At 38.5% G+C, this 27740-nt stretch overlaps 1 protein-coding gene across 2 annotated transcripts in view; it reads right to left on the bottom strand.

Moving 5' to 3' along the window:
• The window catches only part of gas7b (growth arrest-specific 7b), a 68748-nt gene extending 42690 nt beyond the window's left edge, over positions 1 to 26058 (bottom strand). The window contains exons 1-2 of one of the 2 annotated variants that reach the window (XM_072712281.1): positions 25646 to 26058; positions 4811 to 4919 (exon numbers count right to left, since the gene is read on the bottom strand). In XM_072712281.1, the coding sequence (XP_072568382.1) occupies positions 4811 to 4919; positions 25646 to 25846 (310 nt within the window). In that variant the 5' untranslated portion in view covers positions 25847 to 26058. Of the gene's footprint in view, positions 1 to 4810; positions 4920 to 18096; positions 18225 to 25645 lie in introns of those variants that run through there. The other variant, XM_072712282.1, reaches the window with a different exon arrangement.
• Positions 26059 to 27740: the final 1682 nt, after the last annotated feature.

Below are 27740 nucleotides of genomic sequence, written 5' to 3'. Positions count from 1 at the left end.
ACACATATATATATATATATATATATATATATATATATACATTTTCCAATGCCGGTACTCTTCTCCAATTCTTGTCTCATATCTTCACAAATCATACTGTAGACACATTCCATTAGAATCACTGATATTAATGGAGCACATTAAAGCAGTACACAACACATTTGTCTTTTTTTTTTTTGATAAAACATCAATAATTCACCAATGGATTCTTTTTGACTTTATATAGAAAGCTGGCCATTAACCCATCCACAGACACTCACAGTAAAAAGAGAAACGTCAGGAAAATGTATTTGCTAACAGAAATTAACCCTGTCAGCACTAGGGCCACTATTAATGATTCCTACATCCCAGTCCACAATCCTCAGTAATATGCTGATAGAGAATTCTCTACCCTCCTCCATTCTTAATGTCCTATTCCCTGGAGCACTTGGCACAGGTTCAAGAATTCAGCAATAGTCCATTGGCAAAGTATTGAGACAGCAGGCTTTTAAGAACCTATTTTATTCACAAAAGGGCATGCCCATGTCGTAATTCAGTCAGAGTACAATAGCTACTTGTATCCATTTTCCCCATTGGACCACTATTTCTCGCTTCGTGCCTACACGTTTTTTTTATTTATGATATATTTATGTGCACTTCTATAAAATTTATGTATACATTTATTGCAAAAATATTCATAACAAAACAAATATGATTTTTCAGCACACAGCGTTCGGTGTATTTATTTATTCAAACTTGATTAAGAATAAAGAAACCAAACACAAAACTGCCCTGAGAATGGTTTCTCTGTATAAACAATTTTTCTGTTATGTGCCACTGTGGAATTTTTGCATAATCAGATGTTGATACTAACAATAAGCATTTCTTATAAAAATGAGCATAAATTACTTAGGGTAAAATGCATAACTGACATGCCAGCAGTAGACTATTCTAGAAGCGTTCCATAGGTGGCCCCAGTCTTGTCCAATGCAGTGCACTGTGTCTTGGAAGTTTATATTGTAACCAGCATTCACTGAGCCTTCAGGAGCTTCCGCACTGAGCTGGCCACAAGGGGCTGCTACATCGTTGTGAAGCATAAAAGGTACAAGAGTTTCAGGCACAGCCCAAAGTTGCAGCCGACAAATGATGCCGCCAGATATATGATATGTCAGGTGCTTTACATATTGGGTTTATGTCCATTTATACAGTACTTTAGATAGCATCATAAAACGGATCTGGGAGAGAGTGCTGCCGGCACCTGCATCTGCAAATGAGTCCGTTTCTCTTAGCGTTACCAGGAAGTTGAGGGACTCAGCTGCCTGCAGAGCAACGGCGATTGAGAGGAACTTAGCCCAGCAGTGACACACGCCCACGTGCGGTTGGTAACTATGGCAATCAAAAAACTAAACAAACAAAACGCTGCCAACTTTCTGCAAGCTTTCTGTAAAATATCCTGGAAATAAGAATTGGGCATAACAAACATTGTCAGTGACCCTCACTCAAAAGGTTTTATTGTTTTGGACACATTAAAGTAAAGACTTATAGTGTCGTTTGGGGAAATGATGCGTCTGTGGAGGATGGCCAGTACATTTAAGGATAAAATGGTTATTTTGATATGATAAAAATAATACAAAAGGATCAAACAGGTATCCTTTCCAGGGTATCTCCTCTCTCATGCCCTACTGTATGTTGCCTGAGATAAGCACCAGACACACAGTCACCCTAAATTTAATCTGGAGAACATACTGCGTGTTTCAAAAAGGATCACAGTACAGATACATAAAATGCAAAATGAAACCTAACATGTAGATAGCAAAAACCAAAGGGAAAAACTATGGATATCAGTGAGAAGAAGTCAATGTGAAATGTGGCCTCTCAAGTTAACAATCCAAACTAACGGCATTGTCTGTAATCTATTAAAGGAGAAACGAAAACTGGCTAGGCAGAGCTGCTGTGAAGGTCATGTTTGTCTTCAGAAATGACTTAGTGACCACATCAGCTTTGCTGGAGACACACACCTCTTCTACCAAGTATCATGAAAAACCGAGAATGGCGTTCATTCTGCACGTTGACCTTCCATTAAAGCTTATAATAGTTTAAATTATACATTTATTTTAAGATGTTTCCAGGATATGAAAACATTTGCCTAAATTAAAAGGCACAGAAAATCAGAGGGAAAAAATAGCAAAGCTTTTCGCTAGTGTATATGTGTTGGTGGTACGTTAATATTTATATTTAAACATGTTCAGTTTTAGAAGTATCCCTAGATGTGATTGGACATTTTAATTTATGTTATGTTATTTGTGACAATACACCCATCTTACAGGCATGTATCCTGGTCAGGGACATTGAGGGGACCAGGAGAATATGCCAGGCAGCACAAGCTTGCACAGCCTGGATGGGATACCTGTCCATCACATGGGATACCTGTCCAAACCCACATGACACAGAGAGAACATGCTATCTCCATTAACACAGCGTGGAGGTGAGATTCAAACGGCCAACCCTTGGGGTGTGAAGCAACAGTGCGACCCACTGAGCCAGCAGGCAGGCTAAAAATACCCCTCACAAGCTTTATTTAATACCGTGGTGCTTGCAGTCTGTATTTCTCAATTTAGTTTCTTAGCAGCTAGCTAAGAAAATAGAATTTGCTTAACTTCATGTACACTGAAACTTCTAAAGTCACCAGTTTTATTTAGCTGGATTACATTTTTTCTTGTTCTTAAACTATTTATGTGAATGTTACAATTCAATTTGTCAAACAAATACCATCATCGTGCAACTTATTAATCAATATTATATTTGTTGAATCAGAAAGATACATCAGGCTATCTTTATAGAAGCTGCTTTGAAAAAAAAAGTTTGCACATTTAAATCCCATAAAGCAGATTCGCTACAGAACCTTTGAGAGATGTACCTAAATTAAATTTCTACCATACACAAATTTCTGTTTACATGTAAAAATAATATAAACATATTAAAAATGTCAGTGTAATTACAAATGATTTTTAATATGATAAATAAAACCCCATAATTGGATAACAATTAATACAGCATGACAGACCACCTCAGGGATGAGAACCTGAGTGCTGCCATATGGTGAGTGATACCTCAGCACCACACTTGTCCAAGTGGACCAGTGGGAGTTTTTCTCTCGGGGGCTGGAGTGCCAATCCTGCCACTAACCCCCAAGTTTCTTCCTGCAAGTTTGAGGACCGCCTTATAGGGCTGGATGTAGATTAACATCATACCCAGGATGAAGCAATTGCAGGTTAAGGGCCTTGTTCAAGGTCCAAAGGAGTACAATTATTCTGGGCATTCGCAGGATTCGAACCAGCAACCTTCCAGTTGCTAGCACAGATCCCTAGCCTTAGAGCCACCACCACCATACATACAGTACCAGCAAAACTATCATAAATAATATTACCTATGTAATTTTCATTAAATTAATTGCCAATTGCATTTCCTTCAAAATCTACATCATTGCACACTAATCTGTCAATCTGTTTTTCATCATTCAGCCATTTCAACATCTGCTAAACCATCTGCTTAAAAGGCTAAATGTCCTCCTGCCCTGTTCACATGCCATATCATTCAGCATCAACTTCCAAAACTAACCAAGCATCATGGTCTACAGTGAAATTTCTAGCCATTTGCTCTTTAACACAGAGTGTAAGCATACTTGCAAGTATAAAGGAAGAACTCAAGAACTGTAGTAGCTACAATCGAAGGCCTCCAGCTTTTGGGAAAAACAAATAACAAACAAACACATCACACTCTTATTTATCCCCTCTGATGTATTTGTGCTGATGGATATCAGCCCTCAGTCTCTTCTCTATTGCACGAATGAACTTAGGGAGCAGTCAGCCAGCTAGGGATTCGGGGGAAAAAAAACAAACAGAACGCTAATTGTCTTCTGGTGGCTTCTGCAGGCAATGTCTGAACAAGTGGAGATAGTGGTGCTGGTTCTCAGATCAGTTCAGACCCGCTGGTACCACGCAGACCCATCTGCACTTCATTACTCACAGGAGACAATAATTCATTGGAGGAGGCCTCGCATGACACTAGATGCACATGTCCTTAAAATATACCCAGCCCATTGCAAAAGATTAATGCCTGCTTATAGAACAGCAGAAATCATTGTGTTTATTCAGAATTCAATTTCAACTTTTAATCGGAAGTTTTCATTTTTGCTTATGATCATCCACCTGCCCGATATTTCAATTACAATTAAATGACCGGCAATGAGTTTAGGGTCCGAGTTGAATGAAAAGTGAAACAGCAGTAAAGCAAATATAAGAGAAGCAAATATTTAATCTGTCAAGCGGTAGGACTTTCCAAAAATACGGATTGTAGACTTTAACAAAGGGCTCACAGTTATAATTTGTGATTTTTAAAAAATGCGTCCTACATCCAAGAGGAGAAAATTGAATACAGTGGTACCTTTGGTACCTCAATAAGGAGACCAAAGCCATATCCTCAGTGCATACAGTATGGATGATTTTAGGCATTAAGTTCTGAAGAAGAATTTAAGGTATACAATATATGGGATTAAAAGAAAGAACAGTACTTTTATTTAATCTTATTGACAGCTGCACCATCACTGGTATCCCTGCAGTGCCTGGATATATGATATTGTTGATGTCACACGCATTGTACATTTGCTGTCATATGTACTGGCGGAGGTTCTGACAGTTCGGATAGAAGGCAAATAAAGACTACCTGGTTGAAAACACACAGCTTGCTGTTTGAGTCAGTATAATCCCAGATAACAAGATAATCCCATTATTACAAAATGAAGAATACTTTTTTAAATACATACTGTGCTTACCATTGCTAGCGGTGTTGACATAATATCTGCGTCCCTGGGGAGACAAGTAGCTTTTCCAGTCTTGGGGGAGGGGACTGTCTCCTGGCAGGGGGCTCATTGATGTCGATTTCTGTCACAAGGAAAACCACAGAGCTATCAGAGACCTTGGTCACTGCAGGAAACATGCTCTCAAAGATCAAAATATAGCATTTTAAAAATTGCCTGGTAGATTGGAGGTGGAAATTATCTGACTGAATAATTATTGTGTTCATCGATATCTTGATTGACTTATTTTTTCAATGAAACCTTTAGTTTTTTTCTCAGACCAATTTCCTAAAAATAGATAGATAGATAGATAGATAGATAGATAGATAGATTCACGTATAAATACATACATAAAAATTTTGAATTTGTCTCAAAGATATGGCAGCATTTGAATGTCTGACGGTTTCCATAACACAACATCTGAAAAAACAGCCTTCTTTAAATCCCTCATATTGATTTCATCATTCTGTAAGATGCAGCAATCTATTGCAATCTGAGTATTAGGCAGCATTAAGTGTTGAAACAGCACAAATAAACATCATTTTGCACCACTATATTCTGTTGTGATTGACGCAACAGCCTAAATCAATCAGGATACATCACAATAAAATGAAAATGCAGCATGGTTTACGGCACTGCATTATATTCGTGTCTCTTTTTGAAAAGTATAATTCCATTTCATTTTCAAGCCTTCGCAGATGCTTATCACAACCTATTCAGAGAGCTGATGAGAAAAAGAATTTAATCTGGGCAATATACAAAGTGAGGCAATCACAATGATTCAAAAATGAAAATCAAGTTATGTTCTCTGATGCATAATTTACTGGTGGCCATCTGCTGTTTCAGCATTCACAATTGTCTGCTGAGATGTTTTTCATCCCTAAATGAAGTAACATTGCAAGCTTTAACTATGAAATATAATAACATAACAGCAAAAATAAAAAGACGACAGAGGAAGTATTAAGTAGGAAAGGTTTTTTTTAGCCCTCTTGGGGCTTTCATGCACTGCAGCACCTAGAGTTTACAGAGAACGGTGAGATGAACATGCTAATGAGAGAAGTCAGAGGAGAATTTCCATACTCGTTCAAGCTAACATGAAGGCCACATGTGCAACCACAACAAAGTATGACAGTGGGATGCAGGATAGTTTCCCGGAACACACAACATGTCAAGCCTTGAAGTGATTCTGGAAGTAAGAGTGGTTCCCACCCATTTTGCTAGGTGCACCTAATGAAGTGTCCACTGAGTGTACAGAGAGGTGCTTCATGGGATAGGCAGACTCCAGGCCAGGGGTGGACTGGCAACAAAAAACAGCCCGGGAATTTGGCGCTGCCCGGCGATGGGGGGTGCTGCCTGGTAAAATTTGCCTCTGATAAAGGGGCGACTCCCCCATGACAGATTATGCCAGTTGTTCACCAGTGAAGCAAAGCATTAACCATTAATCATTTCCTGCAATTCACAGGAAAGAAGGAAACATGCTGAGATCAATATGGGTCGTATACAGGCTTTATGATGCTGGGGTTTGGGAAGAAAGACCGGCCCTAACCAGACGGGCTGACTGGGAAAATTCACAAACTTCCCGATGGCCAGTCCACACCTGCCCCAGACTCATCGAGTCTGCAGCAGATATGCAGCATGGAAAATGGATGGATGAATAACAAACCAGAATCAGGAACGGCTGATGAAATCCTATTGCTTTTCTATTTTGAGCTAACCACTGTGGGAAACACATTTTTTTTCTTGTTTCCCACCCCCCCCTCCCCCCTAGCTTGACCTGTACAACTTGCGCATATTGTTCCTGGAAGGGATTCGTGACGAGAGGCCGAGTGCGTGACCCGGCATCCAGCTGCATCACCCCTCAAACGTTTCAGCAACATTACAGTCTGCTGAGGCAGCATTATAATTAATATTTTAGTGTTCAGCTAGAAGCATAATTATCCGAAGCATACAGTGCTGGGCAGCTTTCCCTGCTGTAATTGTGCTGGCAATTTCATTACATAAGCAAACTGAGCTAAAGTTGGCCTTCGCTTTGTACCATGACAATAAAAGGGCAAAAACTGGGTGTAGGCCACTGCAATGCACGAGGCATTGGTACCGATTCATTAAGTCTACAGAATTTAATAATTGTGGTGAGCATACTGGCACAGAATGGTGCATGCGGCTGGGGGCTACACGGTGGTGGTGGCTGAAGTGGCTCCCCATTGGTTCGGTAAAAGCACTTTGCGTGTCTTGAAAAGTGCTATATAAATGTAATGTTCATTCATTAATTAATTCATTCAGTTCCTTTGCAACTGTCTAGTCTATGTCTACCGAAATATGCACGGGCCTACCCCTGAGTAGAGCCACAAGCCAAATAAGAAAAGGATAAAATATTTTAAAATATGCACATGGGATGGGAATGCAAATACATACACAATAGCAATTCAGAGCCACAAATTGAAATATGTTACTGGACTGTACGAAGAAATCCACGCGACAAGGGAGAACATGTTATATCCAGCCAGGGTGTGATGGTGGGATTCAGATCACCAGCCTTGGGGATGCATTATGAATTAGAAGGCTTGAATGGAGAAAAGACTTTATGGATCACAGTCCAGTCAATTCATCTTAAAGAAAGCTAACCCTATTTTGTCTTCCACGGGATATAATTTGAAAACACTGAATTTTAATTAATAATTCATTTCATAGATCATCTTATTACATGCATGGTTGAGTACGTTTAACATAGACAGTGAGGATAGATTTGTCATTGAGATGCCATGCAAGTGAAAAGTGCTTTTCTGCACAGCTAAGTAGGAATTACTGCCGCTTTTTTACTGAACAGAGCTGGTATTTGTCCCATATGGGAGGTTTTATGGAGTAGACTGTTTATACCGTCTTCCTAACATAAAACGAGACATCCACATTAAAAGATAATGAAAACATTGCAAGTTCAAAGGTTCAGCATGTCATATACTGTTTACCCAACAGCATGGGCAGATTAAATTTGAGGGGGACGTGTCCCCCCTCACATTTCATAATTATTCATTTGGACCCCTCCCACATTTAGCATAAAATATCAGTTTCTATTGCATCACAAAAGAATCCATTCCAAAATTAGGTGTTTAACAACCTGTTAAAAATACACCAGAATGCAGGAAATGGCATCTAATTCATTAAAAAAATTCCTGGGGGAGGGTCCCCCCACATTCAAAATGCTTCTGACGACCCTGCCCAACAGTACACCTTCCAGATGAAACATATTATGCAGCATTGTATATAGTTAGCCGTACATATATACTGTATATATATATATATATACACATGCATACATACATACATACATACATACACACACACGCACTTAATCTTAATCAAGTACATATGTACTACTTGGCATAAAAGATTTAAACACAACCTTGAACAGACAGGAAAATGTTTAAATTGTAAAATATACCCTTAGTCATGACTTCTTAGCCTCAGAAGACAGGGCTGATGATTGTAATTAAACTGTGATCATGTATTTAGTTTAATACTGTTATAACGGCAATGTACTATTCTGCATTCCACATAGTTCATAAAGTTGCTCCTATTCATGTTGTTCCCAAGTGTTACAGATGCCAGATCAGTTTCACAGGTTAAAAGCTATCACCCTGAATGTCATAACTAATAACAATTTACTATTTTGGTAAAACACAACATAGCATTCGAGTAAGACTGGCTTTCTTCCTGGAAAATTAGGAATACTGACAATTTCCTCTGAAAAAAAAGGGAAAAAAATATTCAAACCCTGATTTTGTGAAAGGGACATTTAAATTTATATTGCCTTGGTATGATTGACTGTCGAACCCCATCTCTTTTTCAGACCTCCTCCTTGTTAATTCACTGCACTATAAATTTCTGTGAGAGCAACAACTGATTCAGCTTTTTATTTGATGATTTCCTGATGACTCCAGTAGGGTGCTTGTCACACAATTTGACATTGATTCAGGCAAAGGATACTGAAATAATATTGATTTAGCAAACTGCTGTATATACATTCTATATCCACTTTACTTGGTGTATGTCTTGTCTTCTTTTTCACGAGTACATGCAAATTATTTATTAAGTACTTTAAAATATATTGCAAACTTTTAAAAGGAACATGAGTATTTCAATAATTTCTAAATAAAGCACAACAAACATTTACGTTATTGCACTTTAAACATTTATATAGTGTACAGGAACTTGACTAGTAAGAGGGAACTGGAATATGTAAGCCATCTTGAACAGGCTAGCTTTTAAAGTTTTAAAGTGGCCATATAGTTAGACTATAAAATGCAATTATTTTCAAGCTTTGAAAACTAGCCTGTTGAAGATATCTATTATGAAGCCATATCATTTAACACATTTAACACTCTGTTTGCTTAGCATAGAAAACAACAAAACTCTGGGAGAACACACAGACAGAAAAGAAAATTAATATAAAAACAAAAGTATTCCATCCAAATCCCATTAAGAAATTTCTTTAGAAACCACAAATATTGTGAAAAAGTGACAGCACACAACAGAGCCACATAATGGAGCTGACTTTTGGGGTCATTTGATACTCACTGAATCTTGAAAAGTTCCACAAAAGGCTGAATCATTTCAAAGACGTATTATGAAATTACGTAAGGTGGGAGTGGCACAATTTTAGTGCTTGAGACCACTATTGTCTACTGGGAACACAGTTTAGCTTTGTTACCAATGTTTGTTCTATTTCTCAGTTATTGACGTACTTATTTGGACAGTATGCTCCATTACTGACAAGTGTAAATCAATCACAAATTATAATATTTACTCTATTTCAACTGCAGACCTATCGCTAATGATGGCAAGAACTGATCAACCATGATCTCAGATCTGTATTTAAATCCGATCTGTTGTGAGGAAACATAACACTGGATATACATTTAGCAGAGGTGAATTTCTCTAAATGTGAGGGATTTAAAGAAGGCTGTTTTTCCAGATGTTGTGTTATGAATTCTCTAAAAGGCATTTGCAGCAATAAGTTAAATCATTAAACTTGAATGAAACACAAACGCAAAACATCAGTTCAACCAGTGTGAGCTAACAAAGTATATTAAACATTTTTTTCAGAAGCAAATAACCCTATTCTGTTTCATTGTTGAACTCTGCCAATAAAGACATGACTACTTATTATCTTTTTTAAGTACCTTAACAATGGAGACATCAAGCAAAATTAGTGTCAGGGCTGTTTCCCCTGAAGCAGCAGGCTAGCAGACAGGATGTCAATAAAATAGGTTGTTTGCAGAACACAGTAGTGAGAGCAACTCAGGCTTTCAACAAATGGAGAACTGCAAGTCTGTAATCTCAATGACCAATGTATTCTTACTTGATTATGCAAAAGGGTACTTGTTTATCTTAAATTTGGATAAACCAAATAAATAAGGGAAACAAAACCAGCTATACTCAGCAAACGCATTGTGCTCATTTTCACTGTTCATAATTTTAATTTTGGGGTATGCTACAATAGATTTACATGTTTCAATGTACCATAAACACATAACTTTTCTCATACTGTACATCTCTATTCGCTATGTCTATAACTGTGTCTGAAACCCTCCGTTAGAGTTTTAAGTCCCCCAATGGGCTCAGCGTGCTCTGATTGGTCAGCTTACCCTACATGTTCCACCTCTGTCTTGCAGTATGTTGTCTACATACTGCAAGACAGATCCTACCAGGTATAAGGATTGTGTTATGAAGTCACCTCACCATGCCACGGAAGTAAGGTCTGAAAAGTAAGGCTGGGCTGCCAACAAGGTGTTTCAGAATTCATAATAGTGAAGTGTGGTTTCCCCGGTGAGAGTTTCTCTCTTTGGCGTGAACTTTGGGCCCTAAGACTTTGCAGACCGTTTACATGCACATAAATCTAAATAACACAATAAAGGAAAAACTGGAAATGCATAATCGGGCCCCTTTAAAGTAATCAAGAGTGGGGAATAGAATGTGGATGACAGCAATGACATTCTGCTTTTGGGTTGCATACTGTAGCAAATGAAAATAAAGACATATCTGGAGTCACAATGAAAAAAAGCCTTTGCTCATCACTGACCCAATGAAGTGCTGCTCCAGATCTGCTCTGCAGAAACCCCAGTGGCATGTTGGCCTTCTGAGCATCAAGGACAACTGCTATCAGCTTTAATGCTATTCAAGTGTGCAGAGATTTCGCTATTGAAAAATGCAAGCATGACTATGAACACTATAATTATAATACAGAAAAATACGATTAGAGTGTAATAAAAATGTGTAACTAATGCATCAACGCCCATAAGCCATAACATGCATGGAAAACCACCCGCCTGGTGCAGGTCCCCTTTGTGCTACCAAACCAGATCTGACGGTGTCCTGTGGTGTCTGGCGCCAAGATCTTAGCAGCAGGTCCTTTAAGTCGCAAGTTGCAAGGTGGGGCCTCCATGGACTGGACTTGTTTGTCAATCAGATTGAGATCTGGGGAATTTGGAGGGCAAGTTGACACCTTGACCTCTTTTCCAAGTTCCTCAAACTATTCCTGAACAATTATTACACTGTGGCAGGGTGTTACTGAAAGAGGCCGCTGCCATGAAGGAATGTATTTTGTCTATATCAATGTTTAGGTATTATCTATTATTTTGTTACATGGATCTTTGTAATTTGAAACTGGCCCAAGGTATGACCATTAATGTTGTTAAACTGTTACTTTCTTTTGAGTTTATTTTGCAATATCAGCAGACAATGTTCTCTCACCTTAGCAATGTGCTTTATACTGTATGTAAAAATATGACAGCTGAAGCAATGACAATTGAAACAGCATAGTTGCAATAACAAAAATGTATTCAATATTTATACAAAAGCATTTGATATTTGTCTGGGTCTGAAATCTGATGATGTTATATTACTTCCACCATGGGTTCCACACAGACATTTTGATGTATTCCTTTATCAATGTGTCTGTAGGAGCTCTGGTCCAAGTGAAGTTATAACAAAACAACGGAAATGGACCCGATTTTTTGCAGTATCTATGATCCAGTGGTACAGTATAGGTCATTTAAGTTTGCAGAGCATGGAGTTTGAAATACAAAGTTTGACTCGTTAACTAAGGTCATTTACCAACTCAATAAGCAAATCTGGTTTGATCCTGATTGAATCTTGTTGTTTTACTCTTCTTTAGATATCTAAATGGGGAAATTGTTAAACTGTAAGGAACCAAATCTCTTCAATGAATGAAAATGATAAACAGAAAAACAAACAAAACTAATATAATTTGCAAATCAGCAAGGTTCACTCTAAAACAAAAACATATTTGCATGATATAAACAAAGAAAATGTCACAAATGGGAAAACCAGGCAAAACAAGAATAGGTCATTGAATCAATCATTATAGGTAGAATTCTACAGAAAAGTGTCAGGTAGGAAAATAAGTATCAAGTAGGAAAAGAACATTCTAAATACAAAGTAAAATAATTCAAATTATATTTTACACAGCCAGATACATGGAAAAACTTTAGTAATTAGGTCAATGTACAAATCTTCTCGTCATTTGCCTATAGCAATGAAACAATGTAATGGGCTGAATGAATGATTTTTGCATTTACATATGTTCATAACATGTTTAATAACTGTGCATTACTAAAATGAAGATCTGAGTTCCATGGAATATGTCTCATCATGTTTCAAACAGAATTAATACTTCTTCATTGATACCTCCCTCTGAAAAAAGCGTAAAGCGCACGGCGCAGCTAACTAATGGATTTGAGCATGTCCAAATCCATTTTGATATTTTGACGATGTGCGCACATGGCGTGAAAACGAAGAATGCGCTGATATGAAACGAACAAAACAACTTTGCGTCTTGTTTTCTGCCTGTGCAAAATAGGGCCAAATGTGATAAATGGGGAAACCAGGGAAAACAGGGAAAGCAAAAATAACAAAAAAAGTTACCATGGAAACAACATGGTACAATTCTGTATAAGGGTTAGTAAATGTAGTCACAGGTAAATTTAAACCTTTGAAAACAACAATAAAAATAAACTTTGTGCTCAGTGTCTGCAAATAACTTTTGACAAAGACCCCTAATACGTAATACGAGCAGATGTGGACACAGTCGACAATGTTGGACATCATAATCAAGCACCACAAGGCATTTTCGTAAATGTTAATATTACAGATCCCTGCAGTTTATTCCTTTGTACAAACAGTTCCCGATCCTAAGCATGTTTGGCACTTTAGTGTTACATTGGATAATATAAGAGCAACACTGACTTTTCAAAACTAGGAAATTCAGAACCATTTCACAGAAGTTACAGGATTTTCCCTCACTGAACCCTAAGCCTCAAGCCACATCTCACTTCAAACTTCAAACTTGAAATCACTTCAAACATGGCCCAGGGAGGTGTGGAATTGGCCTGTCCTCCCATGACCCTTCAGCCAAATATCTGGAATTAAGAAAAGGCGCCCAGGGACGTGCTGTACTAAACAAGTGCTTAATGAAGGCATTTTCATGGCATCACTCTGAGGTTAATGCAGTGTATGGAGCAGTTTAGGTATTTGTCTCTGTGAGTCTATATCAATTATATTAGTAAGACACACACCAGATTGAGTTGTGACATTTGACTTATTTATCAGATGCTCCGGGAATAACAGTACAGTAATAATTTTTATTTACTGCCTTCCAATAGTTTATGGATGGAAAGTACAAAAAACCCACCACAGAATAACACAGATATTGTTGTTAGAAATGAGGTATTAAGTAGCTGTGAGTGAAAGGAATCCACCTGTGAAAATCTAAAAAGATAGGCGTTGCCTTTTCAGCCTGTTGCCTTTTTGGTGGGAGCCGACAATGGCTGAGCGAAGGGGGCATGAGGCATCTGTGTTTGCTTTAGCGATCACGCTCTGTCAGCAGGTTCCCGGCAGAGGTGTAACAGAGGAAGTATCTGTTTCCTATTATTCTCATATACATTTCATTACTTAAATCCCATCCAGCACATTATTTATCGTTTGTTATGCAGCCATTATGAATGTTTATAGTACAATTGATATATAACCATCAAGTTTTTGACACTTTTTTTTTCTTAGCAAACTGAATTTTTATATACCTGTAATGCATATCTGAAAGTGGAATTGTTCATTTTACTATTTAAAATTTTTTCTTGCATTTGTTTCTGTCTCAAAGATACTTCCTTATTTGTGTCGCATTATGCCAAATCCAGAGGTGTCAAATACTGATTTTACATGCACACTGAGAATCTGTGGTTTCTATAAAAATAAACTGAACTTTCTGTTCAGAAAGGAACAAGTATACATTCAATTCTTGTTGTAAATGAAACTATAAGTGTTAAATCAGTTCCATGCCCATGTCTGCTGGCAACTGAGATTTGCAAAAGGGAAATTCCTGCAACTGCTCAGTCCTATTAGCATTTGCTATATTAGCTAGTGGACTTTTGGGGAAGTTCGAACAAAGCTTTACTCATAACAGTGGTTAGTAACATGAGTTTTAAACATAGTTGACTATCCACAACCAGCTGTAAAAGCGACCAAACCAGTAGTATTCTAATCTGTGTTCCCAAGTGTCAAATGTGGATTCCCATCCATCCATCCATCCATCCATCCTCTTCTCATATATACGAGCTCTCTAAGGCTTAGCCCAGATACTCTGCAAAGGAAACTAATTTCAGCTGCTCGTATTCGCGATCTCATTATTTTGGTCACTACTCCAAGCTCATGACCATAGGTGAGAATAGAAACGTAGATCAATTAGCAAATCGATAGCTTCACCTTTACCTCGACGGAATGGTATAACATCCGCCGAACTGCTGACACAGCACTGATCTGACTGTCAGTCTCCCGTTCCATTCTTCCCTTACTCATGAACAAGCCACTGAGATGATTAAACTCCTCCACTAAAGGCAGTAACTCATCCCCAATCTGTATGGGGCAATCCACCTTTTTCCGGGTGAGAACCATGACCTCAGACTTGGAGGTGCTGATCCTCATCCTGGCCACTTCACACTCAGCTGCAAACTGGCCCAGTACACGGTGCAGCTCACAACCTGACTAAACTAACACAACCACATCATCTGCAAAACCAGTGATGCAATCCTGATGTCACTGATCTGGACCCTCTCCACCTAGAAATTCTGCTCATAAAGGTTTTGAACAGAATCGGTTACAAAGGGTACCTACCAGGAACGAGTCTGATTTACTGCCAGCAATGTGAACCAACTCGATCTGGTTATACCTAATGGTCCATAACAATGGACCCTGCACCTCATACTCCCGAAGCACCCCCACAGGACCCCCCAAGGGAGAAGGGTCATATACCTTTTTGAAATGTACAAAACACATGTGGTTGGGCAAACTCCTATGAACCCTCCAGTATCCTTGTCAGGGTGAAGAGCTGGTCCAATGCTCCATGACCTGGATGGATTCCGTATTGTTCCTCCTGGATCTGAGGTTCAACCAGCAGACAGACCTTCCTCTCTAGTTCTTTGGCATAGACCTTTCCAGGGAGGCTGAGGACTGTGATCCCCATTAATTTGTAATCCATCCTCCAGTCCAGTTTCTTAAACATCGGGACCACCACTCCAGTCTGCCAATCCTAAGGCACTGTGCTCGACCTCCATATCACCCAAGACAGCCCAAGCCCAACACATCAAGAGCTTTCAGGAACTCAGGGTGAATATCATCCACCCCTGGAGCCTCACCACCAAAGAGTATTTGACTACTTCGGTGACCTTAGCCCTAGTCATGGGTAAGTCCTCCTCTGAGTTTTCCGACCCTCTTTCCTCAAAATAAGGCATGTTATGTGATTCAGGTGGCCCTCGAAGTACTCCTTCCATCGCCTGACTATATCCCCATTTGAGGACAACAGCACTGCATCTCTGCTGTAACCAGCAAAGTCTTTCGTCCCCCTTCTGGGTCACCTCATGGTTTGAGGTTGACCAAAAGTCACTTTCCATGGCCTCACCAAACTCTCCCCACTTCAAAGTTTTTGCTTCCGTAACTGCCAAAGCCACACTCTGCTTGGCTTGCCATTACCTGTCAGCTGCTTCAGAAGTCCCATACAGTATCTTTAACCTGACAGCTCCCTTTAGTACTGGTGTCCACCACTCGGTTCAGGGTTTGCCACTGTGACAGGCACCAATAACCTTATGACCACAGCTCTGCACAGTCATCTCAGCAATGAAGGTTTGGAAGATCTCCCATTCAGGCTCAATGTCTCCAGCCTCCTTTGAGATGCAAGAGAACTTCTGCCTGAGTTGCAAGATGAAGATCTACTGGATTGGGGTCTCTCAGCAGATCCTCCCAGCACACCCTCGCTCAGCGTTTGTGTCTATTAGGTCTAAACACTATCTGACCCAACTCACCACCAGGTGGTGATCAGTTCATAGCTCAGCTCCCTTAACTCGAGTGTCCAAGACATGCGGTCATAGAGCTGATGATACAATTACAAATTAGATAATGTCACTGCAGCCTAGGTTGCTCTGGTGCCAAATCCATTTATGAACACTTTTATGTTTAATCATGGTGTTCGTTTTTCACAAACTGTGGTTAGTACAGAAGCCAATAACAGAGCACTACTTGGGTTCCAGATTTCACTATCATTACTCATGTGAATGTTAAAGTCTCCCAGTAGAACAATGGAGTCCCCCGAGGCAGGGCCTTCCAGCACCCCCTCAAGGTCTCAAAGAAGGCCAGATACTCTGGTGCTCGGTGCATAATCACAGACAACAGTCAGAGCCAGTCCTTTGACTCGAAGGCAAAGGGAGGTGTCCCTCTTTTTCACTGGGGTGAACTCTAGTGTACTGGCACTTTACTGGGGACTATGAGTGGAATACAGTCCAGCCCCTCTCTGTGCACCAAAGTGAATCTGGCTACTGTATATATAGGCAGTGTCTCCCTACCATCAGCACCAGTTTGGGCTGCTTTTCCACCAGACAGGTTAAATTCCATGCTCCTAAAGCCAGATTTGGTAGCCAATGATCAGTCTGCTGAGGCCCCTACCTTCAACTGCCACCCAATCAACAATACACCCGAATCCCAAAGCCGCCCCCCCCAGGAGGGCCCACAGGAGGAAATATGGATTCTTATATTGAATTGGTGAAAGCACTCCTAATCCAAAAACAAGCCAGTTCTAATGCCATACTGTATTTCACTTTTGAAGTTTGGCAAAAAGCATCACTTACATTAAACAGAACCCATGAACCAAAAAAAATCTTTAAAAAAACAACAACAGGATAAAAGATGTTTCTGTTGCGTTTAATACATTTCATATCCGGTGTAATGATTTGTGTTATTCTAAGGACAAGATATTCATTAGATATTGGCAGTAGCAGTTGACTCTTCGCCTGAACTAAAATGGTAAGAAGAAAGAGAATATTCATTTCAGGGGGAAAACAAGTCTACAGTATGACGTAATTATTTTCAATCACCACAGGCTAGTGGTCATGTTTTAGTCATTTTTTAAAGTGGAGAACAATGTCTTACTTCATGTAAAATCGATATCTATATATGGTTACAGAAAGCTTGGTTACAGACCCAGCATGGTCTTAAAGCATAGTATTACAAGTGAAAGTACCTGAAACATCATTCTAAATGCACCATATTGGGAAATACAATGATGTGATGATTTGATGGGTAGAATTGACTAAGAAGTTATATTTTCATCCATGTAGCATTCGTTCACGCAGAATATGACATTCCTCTATAAATGTTGAATTCTACATACATAATGCTAAAAAGCATTTCAGAATCTGTGCATTTTCATCTGTTATGAAATTATGTTGTTTCTTATGCAATAATACATAACACATTGCATTTTTAATTATTTTTGATAAGTTGTAAGCATTCCTTTACTGTCGTGACACTCCTGTTTTACATATACTTGATCAGGTAAAATTACAAAAATGTAAACAGGTAGAGTCATTCAGATAACCAAAATGTAAAAAAAAAAATGTAACCGGACAGCTAAAATTGTAGTTTCCCTTTGGCCGTTTATTAATTAGTACACTACTTCTCATTCTGTTAGAAGAGCCACTGGACCCAGATGTACCAAGATTGCCGGTGTCACAAGAGACACATTTTGCATATTTGAATCTACACCTTCATTATGTCATTCTACTACCATGTTTCGCTGTCTCAAGTTGTCCCTATCATTCAGGCATTCTCAATGCAAGCTAATAAAAGAACAAGCGTTTCTGCTTCGCTTTGCAGTGACGATAGAAAAGAGCACCCAGCCAGCTGATTAATGATGAGTTACTTACCATAGTGTCACGCTATGCTGGTCCAAGCTGATGGTATGGCAGCCAACTGCTTTCACAGGAGAGTGGTAATAGTATGATGAGAACTACCAAGCCAGTGCAATCACTGAGTAAGAGACAATGCTTCCCAGAGTGAGAGGAAGGCAGGGAGCAGGAAATATTTGTCACATATATGGGATCTAATTGCTACCCAAAAGGAATGAAAACCCAAGGTCAAAGCTAAGGCCATGAAAAGAATGGGAGTATTGATCTCTCAACCCAAGACAGATTGTTTCCTTCTTTTTTTCTCAAAAGAAAAAAAAAAAATCTCAGAAAAACAGCCTGATGGCATTCTCTATTTATTTGAAAGTTTTAAAAATGCCTGTTTTTGTTTCTGCAGATGCTGGGGTCTGAAACCACATTCCCAGATGTAAAAAAGCATGTCAGATTAAGAAGCGCACAATGGCAGACACTGAAAGCTTGCAAGGACACACTCAGAAGCAACAAGGCCTGTTTTGTGTGGCCGCCAGCCCCTGCACTTTGTGTTAACTTCAGTGACTATATCTGCCTTCCTTCCACTGTAAGTGTCATTAGCTGCTTTCACAATTTAACCAGGATAGATCAAATGGTCTCTGAGGCTGTTGATCGCATTCTTTGAATCTGTGTGACATTAAAATACAAACTGTCAGTTTCCAAGTTACAGAAAGACTGACACATCTATAAGAATCTTACATATCATGGTTAATCAATTAAACTTCTGCCCCTTTCTGGGAAATTTCCACCTGCATTGAGAACCATGGATGACATCATCCCAATGATGGACCACAAGTAGAAAAGTTGGCGAGATGTACTTTTGATTTTTTTTTTTTATTGTTTAGTCTTATTTAAATTAAGTTTCCGGTTCACATATAGACACCAGCCAATGTATGCGTACAAACCCAGCAATACAGCAAATTAATGCTGTTTACCTGGAAATGTACTGAACTGCACATTGTACCGGAAATGTATTCCTGGCTGTTTTTTTCCATTCATCTACATTATAGAACTACTTACCCACAAGGGGAAAAAATATCGATTTTATGATTAATTAATTTCCTGGTTTGATGATTCTATATCAATCCACAAAATCCCAAGACCCATCTAGTTAATTTCTGCCTTTTCCTTGAGACTTTCAAAAAAATATTAAATAAAAAATATTTTCACTGAATTTTACTTGTTTTGGTCCTCTAAAGGAGGGTTGCAACAGTATTGTGCGATCACCTCGCGCCGCCATCTTGGTGCATTGTCAGTCATGGGGGTGCAGCACACCGAGCATGTGAAGGCAAACAAGTCAAGTCTGGTAGGGCTTTATTCTCACACCAGTCATATTTAGTACACTGACTATGGTGAAACAAAATAACGTTATATATTCATGGGTAAGTACAAGAATAAATTTCATGCTTTTTGTTATATTTTGTCTTTTGTAATGGTAACTTAATTATGTTGCTTTGTTCTGTAATGCTAATGCTATAATGCAGTATCCTTATAAGAGGCTACTCCAGAAAATTGTTTAGATAGCCAGTTAACTTTAAAAGTTTCTACAAAATATATCGTCAGGAAACCCGATTGCTGGCCATATATAAATGTCAATGGTCTTGTGGTCCTTTGAGAAGTTAGACGGATCCCTCAAGTCTAATTGCCTTTAATTTAAGCAAATAACTGCTTCCAACTAAAATCAGCTGTTGCAGCATGTTTTGTCACTCAGTCCATCTGAGAAGGTATGTTCTGGTGGAACGGCCTGCCCAAAGCCAGTTGATAGACAGATGACCCTTTGAGCAAAAGCAATAGGGGAAAACAATATAGCAAAAACAATAAAGAAAAAAAAAAACATTTTCTTGTTCTTTTATTTTTATTTAACTTTCTTACACAACATTTATTTCCTTATTCTTGTACAGATTTATTCTTTTTTATGGCACTCCTTTGATGCCATAATGCTGTCATTGTTGTGAAAAAAAGTCTGGTTTGATCTCACATTAATGAATGTCTCTTAAACGTGAATTGAGTAGAATCAAAACTGAATCCAGTCAGGCACTTGTGAATCGAAATCTAATCGAACTGTGACGTCAGAACCCTAAACAATATGTCTCTTAAAGAAAAAGATTATAATTCATGTTTTGGCATATATCTTTAAGGTAAAGTCCTTCTGAAACATAACATGCAAGTTTTTTGCATAATTTTATTTTCAGGTATTCTTTTCAGTCAGTTATTGCTTGTGCTTTGAAACAGACAGGTTTGTTTTGTTTTTAAGGAGCTATACCCATAAGTTCCTCAAAGAAAAAGATTTTATACAAGTCATTGGTTTTCCAATGACTCTGCATTTGTGGACCATTCAGAGGTTTTTAAACATCCCTCCAAATATGCAAAGTTATTATATAGTACTTCTTATCTCATTCCTATCAGACTGATATTGAATTACAATTGAAGCTAATTAGATTGAATTGAATCATTAGCTTGTGAATCAAATCGGATCGGGGCATCTGTGCCAATACCCAGCCCTATTATCCACATATACAGTAAGTAATGGGATGAGACCTCATGCTAGCGTGAGGCATTCACACACATTCACACACATTCACATACATTCTCACACACTCTCACTAGGCACCACTTCACTCAAACTATATGACTATAGGTGGATACTGAAAGAGTTGGATTTGAATAATCATTTCAAAGGAAACTCATGTCAAATATACTTAAGTTTAGTATATACATGTAGATGTAAATGCCTTCGTTTTCATGAGCTAGGTGATAACAAAATTAAAATGCGACAATAAAATGAGTGCGCTTTAAATGCCTACTATTTGTCCAGCTGTATTTTTCCCACTTTGTTATTTACCATTAAAAAGTGAAACCACTTGTTGCCTCAATCTACTGCAGCATTGTTCAATCTAATGACTTCCTCTCATAAATGCATGGAATGCAGATCCTTCTGTACCTGTGTTTGTGGTTGGTGAACAGGGAGCTGCACGCTATTGCATATTAAGGGGGAAAATACCAAAAAGCACAAATAAAGTTCTAGCTTTTACAAAACCACTATTCTAATAAAAGAAGGAAATCTGTCATTTTTCTTAGCTGGAAAGGTCAAAAACATTTAAGAAAATTAAATAAGATGCTCAACACAGATTGCGTAAATACACATAAGCAAGTACGCATTAGAATTATTGTGCTACGAACTTTGGTTTGCTGCCCTAGCATAGAAATGAAGCTCAGTTCCAGAGTGCCCAAAAAAAGGCCGCTCACAGGAGTCACCTAAGCACATAATGAAGCTTAAATTCACCCACTTTCCATTACCCCGGTAGAACAGGACACACCCTTGCTGCTGTCCCATGTTTCCGGGTTTGGGCCACACCAGCAGTGTGCTCTTTCCACACTTCATGTCGACATTTTTGCCAATGTCCAGACCTCTAGTGCTGTGGCTCTGTGAAGAAGTGTAATCAAGGTGGGGTTTTGTTCAAATAGTCAAAAGACACTTTATACATAGAAAGTTTATATTGACAAAGGCAGCCAGACCAAACATTCTGCGCATATTAGGATACAGTGTTGCTAGTGATGCTTGAAAAGTATGAGGGTATTTTACAAAATTGCAGAGTACATGGACTTCTATTCGTGAGTTCTGGGCTGAAGAACGGTGAGCTGATGTATTTGAGCCCAGACAGTTGGCTAACCGCTATAAACACCATGTCTCATCCCAGCATTACAAAGCAAAAAACATTAGCAGTGACAGCACAGATAGCTGTCTAACTAATTAGAGATGGCAACCTTGGGTATTTAACAGCTATATTAAGGATATTAAGCCACTCATGTGTACAGGATCCACGTTTTGCAAGAAAAATACAGTATTCGATCACAACGACTTTTCAATTAGTACAGCTTTCCTAAAAGATCATTTTAAGAATTTTATATGTTTTGCAATACACTTTCAGTAAACAAATTCATGGTTGTTTTCTGTTGTACTAGATATCAATAAAAGAAATATGTTAAGATAGCATAAATGTTTTTAAACTGTGTCTGTTTGTTGTTGTAAGTGAAACGGATACATTGGACCAACTCTGCATATTGCCTATGTCAACAATTAGGCCTGTATTATTTGTGAAGATGGAAGGGATCACAGTTAAGCCCACCTGACCTACTAGTAGAAAGCCATCTATTGTTTAATTCTCCCCAAATGCTGCATCACACAGCTGAGAAGCATTCTTGGCATTGAAAACAATGTCAATGACTGCAAAAAAAAAAAAACAGCAAGCATTCCCATTGTCTTCATTCAAACCCAAAAATGACCAAATGACTTACAACTTTCTTACTGCTGAATACAAATGAAATATAATGACTATGCGTAATATATGGATGAGAGTAAATGCTGTTAACATTCCAGGCTAGATTAGTTCAAGAATGGTAGATTTGCATCCCAACCATAGGCTTCAGGGTCACCACAAGCAGTCATGGAAGACAGATAATAAATGATTGGATGGATGGATGGATGGATGGATGGATCACTAGCTAAATCACTAATGGGCATGACCTCAAGACCTTGAGTCTGTGAAGGACTTCTGTGTTTACATCACCTATCTTCTAGCTTATTGACTATAAATTCAAGAAAATCAATATGGTTAGCAAATATAATACCTTAATTAACATTACTGGGGAAGACAGAAATCTCGGGGGAGCAAATGGGTAAGTTTTCCAAGGCATGGGGTGGGGGGTTGCGTGTGTTGGGGGCCCAGGAATTATGCACAGCAGGTCTGCTTAGAATCCACTAAACAATTTTGTTTTCCATTGTTCTTTGCATACAGGTAACCCTCAGGTAATCAATAAAAAGGTTTATACACACATCCTGTTTATAAAGATATAATTTGTGCTTTTTACATTTTTATCATTTATTTAACGTGTCTCCTCACCAACACCCCACACTATCAAACCCAAACATACTGCTGATTCCATAAAGGAGATATTATTCAACTTCTAAAACACTAAAAATTACATCTACACATTTCTGTGGACTATTCCTTTGGTTTTCACACTATTACACAGTAATGAAATATGACGTCCACCAAGATAAATTGTTAGTTACCCCAAACAAGGTCAATGGCAATAGTAGACAGTTAATAAATAAATAAATAAATAAATAATAAACTAATGTTTCCAATAGCTGTATTACAGATGCAAGGAATGATTTGCTTTGCTCAACTTTTTTTTACTCGGTCATTTTCAACAGGATGTAAAGTCATGGGCAAAAATTACGGGGGGGATGGGGGGGGGATGTAGCCCCCCCAAAAAATCAAAACCAGCTAATACAACCCCCCCAATAATCATGGGTGGAGACCTCAACCCCCCCTACCCCCCTCCCCCAATGTTCCGGCCAAACTCACACCCTTGCGTAAAGTGAACAAGTGCAAAAAAAGGTGTGATGTGTATCTGTAATAACAAGTTATTATTACACATATTTCTTTCCTTTCTATTTAATTTAGGGAAATTCCACAACAGATAAGAAATACACAACACAGAAAGCCATTGAAATGCAATAAAAACTCATTCTCTTGTGGCAGGTAGTTTCAATGTTTCTTTAAGCCTATTTAACTTTGACAGTGTTTCACTGTTTTAAACTTATGACAAATTGGAAGCAACGCAACCTTTAGTCATACAATCATTACTGCAGCCATTTTGTAAATTATAGCATTACAAGACATTTTTCTGAACCAGCATACATTTCTCTGACAGTAATGGATATCAGCTGCTTCTCACATGAAATTCTGTTATGATCCAGGGCAGAAACAGAAATAACTGTAAATACAAAACACCATATTTTCTTCCTAACTTTTAAGGTCAACATACACAGAGCTCCTATTATATACTCAGAGGCTAATAACACTTGAAACATATGTATGGTTAGTACAAACCTTTGAAATACAGTCCAATATTTCATATCGTCTGTACAAAACTCAAAAACAGTAAAAATTCTGTACATTCTGACTTGAAATCACACTGAATTCCTTTCAAACTACTCCCCTATCTATTATATTGTATAGGCCTACACACTATAAGCTCGCTCAGCACCAAAATCAAACACCATGTTTTTCAGCAAATATTTATGATCTCAACTAAATGGAAAATATGAATTCTGCTATTCTATACTAATTGTACTGCTGTCTTGTACAGATCAACATCATGTTACCTCGGGTAGGAAGGCATTCAGATAATTTGTTGCTGCATGTTGATTTAAATATTAGATATCTGATACAGAATAATGCATTTTTAAATTATTTAGTTGTCCTTGGTATTTTATTAATTGCAAACTACGTTTACCACTTTGATTACCAGCATAATACTTTTATATGTGCACACATGTATCACAAAGGTTTACCATATTATTAATCCACCAAATTATTTTATATAACTGCGTATTCAGTAGAGGGTTGCAGTAAGCCTGGTGCCTAACCCAGGAAACACATGGTAAAAGACAAAGTTAATCTTGAACAAGATACTGTACAAACAGGGTTTAGAAAGCAAGCTCAGCCAGTACCCCTGGACAGCTATAGGGTTAAGAGCCTTGCTCAAGGCCCCAGTTGTGATATGATTAGTATTCTGGCCAAAAGGCTAGATCCCATGACCTCCTGGAGACAGGCACAATTCCCTATAACTTACTGAGCTACACACTTCCCCCAAGTTGATTTTGATCAATGAAACCAAAGGAGGACACCAACACTCAATGGAAATCCATGGAAACATATAGAGAACATTAAAGTTTGAAAAGCAGGTGCAGAAAATGTAACTCTCAGCCCCACAAGTAGAAGTTTTCCGAGAAACCACAACTTCTCACGAGAGAGATCAGGAGACCACAAATTCATTAAAAACCAGTAGGCTACGTTTTTCTTTTGAAATCTGATAATAATAACGACTGCATGGTAAACGTTGACTACAATATATGCAGCCAGGACATGAAAATATATAACGTTGCAATGTCTGAACGTAAATGTATTTTTATGTTTCAGTAATCATTTTTACATCTTTTTCTTCAGAGACCCTTTTTAACGGCACGTGCACCGCAGACAGGCTTAAGTTTCTTTGAGCAACAAGTGGTCAAACTTGTTTTATATAGTAATATTAAAGAAAAACACGAGAAAAGTCAACGTTGTACTCAGAACTGAACATTTGTTATGCAGGTGTGTTAGCAGCGAAAGAAAGAGCAGGAGAAAATGTGTCATTATTTCCTGTACGTTCGGGAAATGTAATAACCCATCATTCCTTTTCCAAGTGAAGCAATGCAGCCTGTATTGCATACGTAAAAGTCCGTTTTTGCGGAATTACCGCCATTTATTCATTTCGACAGACAATAAACAGTCGGGAATATTGCGACAGTTTCTTTACTGAATCTTTCCGATTCATTTTGTCGCCACATGAGTCACAGTTATTGTGTAATATATTTTCCAAGCAATTACAGATTTCAGTGACAACTCATTATCTTCTCCGTGTAACTGAATGTTACAGTGTTACATCTGAAATGTTAAATATTGCAACACTGTACTATTTATGGGCTTACCTCTAAAACCTGGACGTAACTTGCAGGAAACCATCCGGTAACTCCATCTTTCTCACCTTCCCACCAACCTCCAGACAGTGCCTGCGTTATTTTAATAATTTCCCCGACTTCAAACCTCAGTCCTTGCTGGTGTTGCTCTCCACTGAAGGCATATAAACTTTTGCAGTACGATCCAGACATTTCAAGATGGGACACATTCATATGCTGAAACGTTACTTCTCTTCTCTCCGTGAAACACTTTAACTTAAAAGTTTTTTTCCCTTGCGTCTGAATACAGTATGACTATGCGAAAAAACAGACATCAATCTATAAACTGGCAGAGATTCTTTCAATTCCCAGACTCAGAGCACCGCGCTGCAAGCCCTGGCGAAGTCCTCCCTCCACCGCCACTGTTCTTCACTGCTGTCTACTGCACTCCTCTGCCGCGAGAGGAAAGGAAGCGCTGCATAGAAGTGTGAAAATAGCTTTTTCTCTACATCTAGCGGTCGTAAGCCGCATCGACACGAATAAAAAAAAATCGCAATTCCGTAACACTAAACAGTTATTTCAATACAAAGAAATTCCAAAATATCAGTCAATACCTGAACTTAATAAACGGTAAACTATATAAACTAGTGTACAGTAATGTTGTATGTTATGCTTTTATGACTGTTTCTATAATAAAAGTTCCTTGTCATTATAAGGGTGAAATTCTGTTAGACCTACATTTTGACTTGCATGCAAACTTATTTATTTATTTTTACAGTTCTAAATGATATTTCTTTTCAGGTCGTAGACCTGATTATCTGTGTTTGAAAATGACCTAGCGCCAGTTACCTTTACTGCTATCTTAAATGTGCTATTAATTTTGGCATTGAGCCATGGGACTGGGACAGATGTCTGGAATGGGGAAGTATTGTGCACATCATGTGCACTGAACACTAATCCATTGTCGCTTTAGACCTACCATGTTAGGTTTCTTAACACTACTGTGGATCACAGGGAATGCATGTCTTCCTCATTGAAAGACACTTAAAAAACAGAAATTATTTATCATTTATTTTTAAGATATCGTTATTTTACGATAAAAATGCTGTAATCTGGCATATATATATATATATATATATATATATATATATATGCATGTACTCCTTGTTTATATTGACAGCACGCTCCTCTAAAGAGTAAACCACATAGCTTAAACTGAATATAAGTATATATACACCACACTTAAGAGTTTCAACTAGGCTAAGCAAGAAAACAGATGAAATACATGATTTAAGCAATTTTGAATATGGTGGGATTGTTGGTGCCAGATGTTGTGGTTGCAGAATCTTAGAGACCCACATTCCTGGGATGTTTACACAATACAGTATCTAGAGTTCAGACAGAATGGTATGATGGTATGAACAAAAAACAGCCAGTCAATGGATTTCTGTGGCCGAAGACACCAATTTAAAATAAGAGGTCAGAGCTGTATGCCTAGACCAAGCTAACGGGATGGCCACAAGTGCAAAAATAACAGTTCGGTACAGCAGTGGTGGGTACCAAAAGTCTGAATGCACAGTTTGTATTTGCTTGCAGCAGATTAGCAGCTAGTGGGTCCTACTAGGGGCATACCTAGAAATTCTGGACCCTCATGCTAAGGTTGCTGATAGAATTTGCCTGGTAGGTTTCGCATAGCGGAACATATGCCCAAAGCATATAAATTATCATTTTCCATAGTCTGAGGTGGGGTGCAAGGTTGTGGAATGCGGAATGGGTGGGGTGGCATGGTAGTGCAGTGGTCAGCACTGTTGATTCATATCTCTGGGACCTGGGTTCAAGTCTGTTCCAGGTGAATGGAGTTTGTATGTTCTCCAGGTGTTGTTACAGCGTTTCCTCTGGGTACTAAAGTTTCTCTGCCCCCATAGTCCAAATGTGATAAAAAGTTACCATATTGTCCATAGGTGTGTGTGTGTGTGTAGATACCCTTCAATGGGTTCGTGCCCCATACTGGATTGTCCCATGGCCTCTGGGATTGGCTCTGGACCCCCCAAGATCCTGAATAGGACAAACAGTTTTAGAAAATGGATGGATGGATGGATATTCAGGGGCCCCTATAAAGTGCTAGGCA

Source organism: Paramormyrops kingsleyae, chromosome 5 (assembly GCF_048594095.1).
Source record: "Paramormyrops kingsleyae isolate MSU_618 chromosome 5, PKINGS_0.4, whole genome shotgun sequence".
In the NCBI taxonomy this organism is placed as follows: Eukaryota; Metazoa; Chordata; class Actinopteri; order Osteoglossiformes; family Mormyridae; genus Paramormyrops; species Paramormyrops kingsleyae.
The sequence above is the reverse complement of the archived record's forward strand: the minus strand, read 5'-3'. Positions and strand labels throughout refer to the sequence as shown.